Source organism: Pieris napi, chromosome 7 (assembly GCF_905475465.1).
Source record: "Pieris napi chromosome 7, ilPieNapi1.2, whole genome shotgun sequence".
NCBI lineage: Eukaryota > Metazoa > Arthropoda > Insecta > Lepidoptera > Pieridae > Pieris > Pieris napi.
In genome coordinates, this window is record NC_062240.1 from 1,054,568 (window position 1) to 1,066,572 (window position 12,005).

Genomic DNA, 12,005 nt, shown 5'->3' on the forward strand with positions numbered 1-12,005 from the left:
AAACACATAAGCTACCCAAAACGCACTTTTTCGCCCAACGCTTTTTCTCTTTCATAAGCTGTTTAATCTTGTGGTATCGGCAAGGAAAACTCTGACATTTGTGTTCCTCAGTGGAATAAATAGTGTATAATAAAGTGTTTAAGTTATACTACCCTGAGTGTTCCTCAACTAATTTGAGTTAGTTTATTGCTCTCTTTGATAGATATAGATAGTTGGATTAAAATGATTTTATTGTTACCAATCAATTTAATGATTAAGTACTCAATTATATGTAAAGATTTTATTATTATTATATTATATATTTTGTTTAAAATTATTATTATTTGTAAAAATAACTAAAACTATATTTAGTAAGTATGTTAACTAGCTGTAAATATTTCTCAATAAATAAAATAAAAAATAAATATATATGTACACATTATAGGCAGTAACTATTTGAATTGTAATAATAATCTTAAAAATAAACCCATCAAATGTTAGGTTTTAATCTGCTTAAAATGAACAACGCCAATTGTATATTAAACCTTTTAAGTACGATAATTAATAAAAACAAAAGACCAAAAAAAACTTTATTTTGTTACAAAAAAAACTGTTAAATATTTTAAGTGACAAACCCGATATAATTGTTATCTATTTATAAGTAAAAAACTTATCTCGTTTCCTTTGATAAGTCAGCTTGACTCATTATGCATCATTTATTGAGTGAATATGGAGATTTTTAACCGACTAGTAAAAAGAGTTTGTGCATTGATAATATAAATACTTTCCAATAATATTTAAATTTTGTGAAGGATTATTTTTGCCCCTTTTAAATTAATCCTATCTTGTTTAACATCAGGTACTATGCAGCCAAACATTTGTCCCGTTCTGTATAATATAGAAGAACATAGACGAATGTTCTAGATCTCTCTGTAGGGATAAAAATTCCTGACTACATGTATTAAAACAGATATGTTCACCGTTCGATCAAATGTTAAATGCGCACATAGAAAGATAGTCCATTGGTGCACAGCTGGTGAACTTACCTACGACCTCAGGTATGAGGTTCGCACGCTGAAGCCACTTGGCCAGCACAAAGAAAATATTAAGATAAGTTTAAAAAGCTGGAAGGGGTTTATTGTTAAGGAAGATATTTATAATCTAAAGCAGTGTTTTCCAACCTTTCTAAAACTCTTATGTCCCCTCCAAGTAACATACATAATATTTTATATAAAAAATTTAATTGTTCACTTAAGAAACTTAAATGTAACGAGGAAATCGCTAGAAAATTGGTAACGAAACACGGCAAGTAAATTTTCAAAACTTATAATCAAAAATATCAAGTCCATTTTCGAATTGCTGCCCTTAACAATCGAACTAGGTAAATGTTAATTTAAGATATCACTTATCGCTCACGTCACCATGATTCCGTAAAATATACCAATATGTATATATAGTTATATAATATATAGCACAAACTCTGAACTTAAAGTATTAAAAAGTAGGTCAATTGATTGAAGTCTAAAGTCTAAAATTAACCTTGTGATAAATTAGTTTAAAGTTATCAATTGTTGATATGACACGCACTTTGTGACTGATTATGTTTTTAACTTATATAATAGTTAATTTATTAATAATTAATTTTAAGTATGTAAAATCTGGCAGTGATTTTGACTCAATAGATCTTTTGGAAAATGAACGAATTTACGACTCTGCAAGTATTGGTATGTTAATTATAATAACAAAATGGGAATAAGAACATTTAAAGAATATTATTATCAAAAAATATGTTCAAGAAATAAGCTCCTTATTTGCAGATGTAAGTTTACCTCGTAACTTTAATATTCTTATGTGAATATTAAGTTTAAGTCAACATGAATCAACGTCCTAATGAAGGTTGGGCTTCATTAATGGGATTCTAAATAGTCAACTAAATTTAGAGTTATTGTTAACATCAAAATTATGTGGTAAGCTTGCTGGCCAATTAGACATTGTTTTTTTTGTTTTTATGTAATAGGAGGCAAACGGGCAGGAGGCTCACCTGATGTTAAGTGAAACCGCCGCCCATGGACACTCACAATGCCAGAAGGCTCGCAAGTGCGTTGCCGGCCTTTCAAGAATAGGTACGCTCTTTTCTTGAAGGACCCTAAGTCGAATTGGTTCGGAAATACTTCTGTGGGCAGCTGGTTCCACATATACTGAAAATTTATATATATCCTCACAATATTAAACAGACACGTAGGTATTTCCGCCGTCTGTGCCTGACACTGTAGATAAGGAGTCTTAAACTAATGTACAGCAAGTTAGCAAGTATTAAATGGGCATATGGAAAAATAATTCGCCGAAATTTAAAGTTTTCAAAGTTGTATCACACACAGAGGTCATGCTTATATTATTTAAAAAAAAGGAATAGGTTTTTGCTATCAAGAATATTCTTTTTAATTCCAGAAACCACCGACGAACAAGTATATTCCAACGGAACCTGGCTGTGTGGTAAATGTACGGATTTAAATGAGACTAAAATTAAATATAACGAATCGTATGATATTGATATAAATGGCGACAATGCAGAAGTACAGGTAAGCATGGTTTTATAATACTGGTTATTACAAACAACATTTTAAATCTAAACTAAAAAAAGCTTGCACACTTACCTAAAATAGTCCGTCGTAACTTGTTTTTAAATTGTGACAGACACGAAAATAACGTATGAATATTTTAATTAAATTGGTGTCATTAACTGATTTAAACAAATAAAATTATTTTTACATTACAAATGAATCTTTTCTCGACAATACATCCATATTTTTTTGTCGACACACAAATGCATAAACTGGTCTTGTCCGATTTGTGTGTATTGGTACGCGTGGGCAGGACATACATTTCCGTTTATACATTCAAATATAGTTTCTCGCAGGTCTATGGTCTAGACTCTAGTGGGATTAGAAGCACAAGGTTTGCGATTTTTAAGTTTTACTAAAAGTTCCTACACAAATTTAAAACTTTGTTATAATTGATTTTTACAATCTCTAGAGACGCCATAACTTAACCCGTTTTGAAATTTTTAAATCAATTTGTGCAGTTAATTTTTCCCAGTAATGATTTACTAATGACCCATGATAATAGATCAAATCACTTTGATAATTTCGGATGCATCCAAGAATCATTAACAATTTTTTACATATTATTATGTGAGGGGCAAACTTCGTAGGTAAACACAAATGGCGCTACTAGTATGAAATAAATAAAAAATTTAGTTAGCTTTAAGTTGTAGCTATATTTGACAACTGTCGTACTATTAGCTTGTGAGAGTATTTTGAGTGAAGTGATTTTTGTGGAAAAAAAATGGATAAAAATAAATTAAGATATTTTATTATTTCCTTGGAAATAAAAACAGTAATAATATTTATATATATTTAAAAATTATGTATTTAACCTCTTTTATATTTCTGTTTTAATCAATAACAATTGAGGAAGAAACCAATAATACAAAACTAATGTTAAATTAAAACATAATTTGAATCTAAGCAGTACACAATAATTATAACAAATAAAGAAAAAGAACACAAATAAATCTAAATACTAAATAATTATAATTTATTCAAAAAATAAAAAACGACTTTAACTATTTCATCCGACAACTAGGAAGCCACAGAACACGCTACCATTCATAGAATCTCTATGTTTGAGGTAAAAATATTACTCAAACTTAAGGATAAAGGAGTTTATGTTTAACTGCACTTGTAGCCTAGGTTGTGGCATTACAAGGGCAGGGTTTTGCGTATGTCATATGACACGTTTATTTTTTACTATTGTGTAGAAAATATGTTATGCTCTCCCTCCGACCTAAATGGATCCTCGACCGGTCTAACAGATCGGCCCGAAGCCCGTTCTAAATGTATATCCTTTATAAGGAATAAATTTCTTAGCGCGTTTAATTATGAGACGTCGTTGTTTAGTTTGTAGTCGGAGATTTAAGGTATCGCTACATATGTTCCAATTATATATCGGCCAATTTTATTTTCTGGGAGGTCTGAAGTAATTATAATCTATTTTATTTAAAATTTCGATCAAAACTCGAAGTTACTCATTTACAAATAATAATTAGAAAACAAAACAAAAAACTATATACATTAGTAAATTTAGGCAGACGATGTTTATTTGATTTAAAGCCAATGAATATTTATTGAATTTAAAGTATTGTGTTAGTATTAGTGTAAGTTAGTATTAGGTAGGTAGTTCAGTGGCTCTTTGGCATAGTGTTTGGGTGAGTCTGTTAAGACAGACCGTTCTGTGAATAAGTTTCTCAGAACAGTACGTCATGTAGCGTATTGAAACAGCGTTTTGAATGATGCAATACCTACATGGGTTTTCTGAACATAATTTAGAATACATTTATAATAAATGTACTAAAAAATAATAATAATAATAATAACAAATCGATCTTACTAAAATATTTTCACGAGAATTGTGCGATACCGATTTCTTAACTTTAACGTCGTATTCTTTCAGATCGCTGTGTCAATCCCCGACATGAGATGTGTCACAGTGACAACAGATGATACTGTCAACGTCAAGCTTGTGTCAGGGTCATGTAGCGGTGACAGCGTCACTTTAAGTGTCTACAATACGTCACACTATGATGTTAACGTTTATTAAATCACTGATTGGTTTCTTAAAATAATAATGTAAATATATTTTAAGAAGTTTTTAGTTTTTCATTTAGATCTTAATAATTTATAAAAACCGTTTTTTTTTCAAAACTATAGACGTGACTGTTATAGTCACGTCTATAGTTTTGCAGATGCCTTTTATGCCAACAAACTCGAAGTAATTATTGTTTTCCGGGAGTCTAGGATATATTCATATACGCAGTTATTTACAAACTAAGACACGGAGCAAAAATTTATAATATGTACTCAAGTGTTAAGTCGAGATCGATATTACTTGAAGTAGAATGATAGGTAAAATGGGCGTTTAGGCTTTTTACTTCGATATCGGGAGGCATGGAAGTACGTGGTGGCTTACCGACACCCAGAGATTTTAAAAATTTCCATATTTTTGAAGGATCCCCATTTGACACTAAGTCGTGAATGTGTCGTCTGTGCGCATCCTGACAACGCGTGTTGCAACGGTTTTGCAACGTTTTGTGAAATACACGTTCCTTGTCCGTTTTGGCTGTTCTCATCTTGACTTTAGCGCGGTTTTTTTGATTAATCAAAGTTTTGATTTTATCGTAGACGCTCGGTGTCAATCGCAGCGAAATTGCGTCTAAGGACTACGGTGGGTTTTAGTTTCGGAGGTTTAAGATTGAGAGACAAATAAAGGAGGTCGTGACGAGAAAAAAGCGACAGCAGGAAGTTGGCCATGGTTAGTAACTAGGTCAACAGAAGAAGTAAATATAAGATCCAATAGGGAAGGAGTGGAGCCTGGAACTTTATGCGTGGCGCTAAGTGGCAGGCTATTAGATTTTAAGAGTCGGTAATAGAGAGCAACTTTTTCGATCGGCAGTCGTCTTTTATTAAGCAGGTATTGAAATCACCCATAATTACTATGTTTTTATAAAGAGGCGTAAACCTTTCAAGAGTATCATCAAAACCTGCAAAATATTCGACTAAAAGAGAAGGAGAGAAGAACTCCAAGGATTTTAGATTTACTGAGCATGACCTCGATCAGAAGATGCTCGCATGCATTAGGTGGTGGTGGTTGGGGAGACATATTGATAATAATGTAAGGTATGTGCGATCGTAGGTAAATAGCGAAAATGAGATTAAACTTTTAGTTAGTGTGTATTTGATCATTTTTAAATTAAAAAAAACATAGATGTGCAAAAAATTAAATGAGTAAATCAAGTTCAATCATAAAATTAGATGGAATTTATCAATTTTATTTACATTTAATTAATTATAGAAACCTTTTGAAGTAAAAACTTCTTACTACACTTAATTAATGAATTAAATTAATAATAATCTTATGAATTTATGTGTCTGTCTCTTTTTGCTGACGCTTTTTCCGTTGTATCCGGTTTGAAATGACAACGATTCTAAAGAAGTTTCACTTCAAAAACCGTTTAACACAAAAACAACAGAGTGTATTAGTTATATTTGTCTTATTTTGACGCGATGGCTAGTGCTCACATTAATATGTCCTGTTCTATACAACATTTTGCGTCAATACAACCATGCAGCTCATTTATTTAATTATCTATCAATTATATTAAGTCTAAAGTCGTTTAGTAGAACGCAAGAATCTGACATTTTGGTAAAATATACTAGGTTAATTATGCATTAAAGAGTTATTCATTATGTATCTGTCTGTGTTTGTGTGTACAATGTACATTGTACACACATATATAAATAATTAGTTATTTTCAACAGGTCTTCTTGTGTGTTAAATGATAGCGCCGGTGTTAATGGGAGTACTACTCTAGTCATGCCCTCAGAATTTCGTTCACTTGGTAATATTTTGCCCTTTGTTGTGCGAATTTCAGATTTTGATTATGAGGGGCTTTGGGCGACTAGGTACGCTTTTATAGGGCTAAAAAATTTGCAAATTCTACTTCTTCCGAAGATAGTTTTTTTTATTTATTTACACTTCGTTGAATTACTATATAAAAATTTAATATAATTAAATGTAAATGGGGGCCACTGGCGGCCTTATAGCTATCGAGAGATCTCTTCCAGGAAACCACTGCGAGAAAAGAAAAAAAATGTTTTAAATTAGATAAGGTAGGCAATAAGTGCAAAAATACATATTACATATAGTTATTAAAAAAAAAAGAAACTAAACAGGAACAAAAACCAAACTAAACTAATAAAGGCTACATGAAAAATAACAATATAACATAAGCGTAACAACGTAACAATAGTGACGTTTAATATCTGACGGAGACAGTGCAGAGTAGATTATAAGATTTGTAAAAAGATTCAAATCAGTTAAGGGCAGTGATCGAAATTTTCTCTTCTCCGAAGCGGCGAATTTCATTTTTATAGCAAACAGTCCACTGAATAGTCATACTATTACACTTGGGTGACACCTAGCTCATTACAAATTTAGTAAGTAACACACACAATATTAGTTTTCCTTTAATTTCCTACAGACCCACCATCAAACTTTTAGCTAAACTTGTCGGATGACGTTTGATGGCATATCGGCACCGGATTACGGCATAATGCCGGCCATACACACTACGGTCTACCGGAGAGGTCTCGAAAGAATCGATTTTCGATCTTGCGCCGGTCGCCTGCGCAGGTTCAAAAACCTGCACAGGTCTATTCCCGCACACATTCCGGTCGGCCTGCACAGGTGGACCTCTCCGGTAGACCGTAGTGTGTATGGCCGGCATAAGGCAAAAATTACAAATGTGAGATTATTATTTTTTAAAGTTTAGATTTAATTCGTTTCCGTTTATTAAATTATTATATTTAGTTTCATTCTTCAGACTGGTACCATAAATAATTGTTTTGGATTTTAAACCGAAATAGCAAGTATTTTAAAAATTATATCTTTTATAAAATATTTTTTTTAGTTTGCTATTTGCACTACTTCCTTCAATAGACGATGTTTACTCATAAATCTAAGTAGTAGTAATATATAATTATGATTCTAATTAAATATATAGGTAGTTAACTTAACAGATTACTTCTTACCTCGATCTGTGATAATACGTGTTTGTGTCGCCTCGAAGGCAGTCGTACTCATCTGCGCATGAGTAGATATTTTTGTAAAAGTTTTTATATTTACGCTGTAATAAGACATTTCAGAGGAAAAATAAACGAGTAAGTTCATATTAATTCTCGAGTATTTATATCAAAGGTTATCTTGAAAATTACGTAAATACTTTAAAAAAAGAAAAATTTAAGATTAATTATGAAGAAAATTTTATGTTTGGTTGGACCATCTGTTTGGGGGTTGATAGTACTTTTAAAAGTTATTTATGAATTAAATAATTTACGCCCTTGTAAACCTCCCGGTATTGTAGATGTCCATGGGCGACAAAATAAATATAACCAAGTGCAGAAGTTGGTTTTATTATGGATCACCATTATTGCGTATCCCTTTCAGCAACAGAAAACTTCTGTTAGTTGAATAGGCATCATATATGTCCATACTAAATTACATTTGTACCCGTTTTTTTCGTTATCGTAAAAAAACTCATGAAAAAGATAAGATTTTTGAACAAAATTAGTTTGTTTTTAAAAATTAACTATTTTTGTGCCATTAATTTCTTCGATGTTTTCATTATAAAGATTATGAAGTTGTTATCTACATAATGTAGAAAAAGGTATTCACTTCGTTTTGTTTTCGATTTGGGCAACGAGTGAGCCTGAGTAAGCTCATGGGCGGTGTTTTTTATTTTATTTTGACATGTATTTTATAGAACAGCGCAGTTTGATAAATAATTATGATTTAACGTTACATAAAAACTTCTTTAACTTGAATTTATTAAATTTAGTTACCGATGCAATTACTAAAAATTAAATTATTATTTTAATTGTTAATATAATATGTAGAACTCATGTTGAAATATTATATTATTAATTAATTATTCGTTAAGAGCTCAGGAATGGTTTCTTAAGTAAATTAATACATATTTGTAACTGAAATGCAATGATATTTTCCTATTAAAATCTCGATAAATCATTTTTAATGAGGATGAATTGTCCCAATTCAGTCAAGATTGTACTCTTGTTTCCAGTACGTGTGGAAGATTTTAAAGTATCACCTCCATTTAAGAGCGTTTATTAACAAAACAACAATACGAGTATCATCGTTTTGATACACTAAGAATTAATTATTTCATTTAAAATATTAACACGTAAGTTTTGTTTTTATTCGTTATGTAATGATTAGGAACCTCTCAGTAATGGTGATCTTTTGACTGAAAAGTAAAATAAAGGCTCATTTGAAAGCAGTATTTAGTGTTTAGCTTCCACAGTGATTCTTACTTAAAGTTCGGAATTGTTTAAACGCTTTGGATAATCACGTAAAATTCTCGGTCCTACATCTGCTCGTTGTTGTGGTCGTGTAGTTCATTTGTTCCATGTTTGAGAGTTATGACATACAATTGTGTCCCCTTATAATAATAGACGACATTGGCACAGCAGGCCTGGAAAACATTGTTATAGTCTTACAGAAATGGGTTCATTGACCCCATGTAAGTTTTGGCCTGGATTCTACATGATAATTTTGCGTTAATAATGAAACGAGAATCGAGTGTCAGACATTTAATAGGTTGTAAATATGTATGTCGTAATTTTACAGTCGTAGATACAGATAGAATAAAGTAATTATTGCTACCTGAATTATATTGCTAAATATCAATTAGAGTACATTAAGAAGGAAATTTCCGATATTGTATTTATTATTTATTTTAAAACTTATGGACATTCGTTGCTAGATCGCGAGACCGACAACAATGTTTCGCTCTATCCACTGCGTGGTTAATAGTGCAAGAAATGGATCACGACACTACACGGGGTAATGTATTTATTTATTTGTTGATCTTATAGAAGTTATAACATAACTAAGTATATTTCTTAAAATAGCATAAAAGTCAATTTTAATAGCTAACACAGCATAAATACTATTCATGTCAAGCATACTTACAACAACAAAAATATTAAAATTATGAAGTTACTTCGTACTTCCTATTTTTTAATTTGCTTTGTGTTTACCTTGTTTATGACTTGTGACTATTGTTTCTCTATAATTGTTTGAATAACTTGCATAATTTACATTGTTATCGAGAACTGTGTAAAAAATTAATAGTCAATAAGTATTTTATATCCGCTACAATAAGTATTTCGAATAAAGAGAATATTGATAAATGTACGATAGTCTAGAATTAATGCAGTGCACAAAAAAATATTTTTTTCTATGTAACTGTTAGGGGCACAGTAAGGTATTCATTCAAGTTTGTTGTCACGTGTACGATAGGTATACCATATGCAGAAGCATATTACGAGTATTTAAAACAAATTGAAAATAAACTAATACTTTAAGTAACATAATATTAAAATGTGGTAAGAGGACGCATAAATTTTTATTACTAATAAAGTCGTAAAATAAAAACATAAATCGTTAAGTAAAAAAAATAAAATGAACTGAGTAATAATACCTCTATGCCATTGTTCTAAATTTTCTGGTGTTTAGACCTTGTGGTAAATTACCTATTTCAATTCCGATCGCAATCGAAAAGGTTCTTATTACATGTGCCAAGGCCTGTTCGTAGTCCCAAAATTAATAAATGATTCAATGAGAAATGCAATCACATTATCTTGCCTATATTTTTCAGGAAATCTAGTTAAAAAAAGAAAAAGTCAGGAAAAGTTAGCATTACGTTAGTTAAAAAAAGGAAGTTACACGAAACGTATTTGCGCCCATTTTTCATTATTTAATGATGGCTTTAAATATAGAATAAAATATATATTTTCATTAAGTGGGATAGTAATGTATCTATCCCCAATTTTTTTTTATTTCGGTGGGAGCGCTACGGCGTAGCATTGCTACATGAAGTACCTTTACAGTTCCGGTTCACTGGAGATAAAGTACCAACGAGTGGCAGATTACTACGCGGGTAAATCAGTTTTCGTCACAGGAGCTACAGGGTTTGTTGGAAAGGTACATAGGAATATAGACTCCTTTTTATTAAGTCTTGTATTAGTTCTTTTTTGTTCGGTGGAATCCCGTTCCCGTTATTATATGGCATTACAATGAATAATAGCTTCACCCTCTTAATGGAATTCGTATAAAATTTTCTGAATCGGTTGTTATTCTGCTAAAATATTAAACTGAGACTATGGAATCTCAAAAGATAATAAATCATTAACTAAACGTTTTTTAACGAAGTAAATCATTATAGAATGGACCTAATATCTGTTTTAGTAGAAATATATAATTGTATTACCAAATATTCCAGGAAATTATCGTTAAATAAGTTCTTGTAAAATAGAGTTAATTCAATAGCGACCCCGACTTCAATATACTTTTAGTACTACATATTAAAACACTAGATCGGAATTAATTTTATTAGAATCGTCATTTTGACGACTCATTGGTCTAGTGGTTAGTACCCCTGACTGCGAATCCATGGGCCCCGGGTTCGATCCCCGGCTGAGACGTACATCGATGTGATGAGCATTTGGTATATAATAATAAAATAATATACATTGAAATAAATAACGAAACTTAACATAAACTAAAATATATCATTAAAAGGAGTCCCTTTAGGCAAGGTTCCGAAGATACTGGCAGCGTTCCCCCTTTGAATTGCTAGACTAATTCTTTGTCCGAGGTAGCTGCCAGATCTTCGGTCTCCTGTGATGTCGACTAACCTTTTTGAAATTTCTTTAAAAAGCCTTAAAGCGCTAGGACCCCATATCTATAATATGTATGTATATCCGTTGCCTAGTACCCATAACACAAGCTTCACCAGCTTAGCATGGGACTCGGTCAATTGGTGTGAATTGTCTTAAAAAAAAAAAATTGTGCAAGTGTGATTTCGGTAAATGATCAATTGAAAATCGGCTTTGTAGAGCCCTGCTGAATACTCCTTATAAAATACCCAGTAGAGGGCAAATGCAACGCAATTAAGATTAATGAATTCTATGAAGTATAATTCAAATCAATAACAAAGTACATTGAATAGTTGCATAGATCCTTGATGTTACGTTTTTTTTGCTCACTACAATCATGGTGCGTGCTCATTTTATTACGGCCTTTATAATGATTCATTATCTAATTATGTGAGGGCATAGTGTAATAATTGCAGCTCCTTCAAGATAAAAACTTTATATTAACTATAAATTCTTTAACATAGAGGCCGGGAGTTTCTTGCCAGTTTTTCTCGTCTTTGGTTTTGAAGTTCATATGTAATAAATACATGTTTTGCGTATCAACTTAACAAAACAAAGTAAAAATTAAAGTCTGATGGCATTGTCTTAACTAAAGTACGTCCAGTACTTTAAAAATAAAATAAACAAACCGTTTTAGCTTTGAAGCAAGTCCAGTCTTTAGTATCTATT

General features: G+C 31.3%; 2 protein-coding genes across 3 annotated transcripts in view; both read left to right on the plus strand.

Annotated features, from left to right (window-relative positions):
• Positions 1–1,505: 1,505 nt before the first annotated feature.
• On the plus strand, positions 1,506–4,688 carry LOC125051345. Its single transcript, XM_047651593.1, has 3 exons — positions 1,506–1,703; positions 2,428–2,558; positions 4,492–4,688. The coding sequence occupies exons 1-3, from the start codon at positions 1,580–1,582 to the stop codon at positions 4,636–4,638; spliced, it is 402 nt and encodes a 133-aa protein (XP_047507549.1). The 5' UTR covers positions 1,506–1,579; the 3' UTR covers positions 4,639–4,688.
• Positions 4,689–7,541: 2,853 nt separating this feature from the next.
• Positions 7,542–12,005, plus strand: part of LOC125050967 (putative fatty acyl-CoA reductase CG5065) — a 52,816-nt gene continuing 48,352 nt past the window's right edge. Inside the window, exons 1-3 of one of the 2 annotated variants that reach the window (XM_047651069.1) lie at positions 7,542–7,757; positions 9,380–9,459; positions 10,509–10,602. In XM_047651069.1, coding sequence (XP_047507025.1) covers positions 9,398–9,459; positions 10,509–10,602 — 156 coding nt within the window. In that variant the 5' untranslated portion in view covers positions 7,542–7,757; positions 9,380–9,397. The remainder of the gene's footprint in view (positions 7,758–9,379; positions 9,460–10,508; positions 10,603–12,005) is intronic. The other variant, XM_047651068.1, reaches the window with a different exon arrangement.

Coding starts and splice junctions, on each gene's coding strand:
- LOC125051345 (XM_047651593.1), top strand. CDS start 1,580: ATGTTTTTAACTTATATAATAGTTAATTTATTAATAATTAATTTTAAG. Junction 1,704..2,427: donor TTACGACTCTGCAAGTATTG/GTATGTTAATTA, acceptor TTTTAATTCCAG/AAACCACCGACGAACAAGTA. Junction 2,559..4,491: donor GCGACAATGCAGAAGTACAG/GTAAGCATGGTT, acceptor GTATTCTTTCAG/ATCGCTGTGTCAATCCCCGA.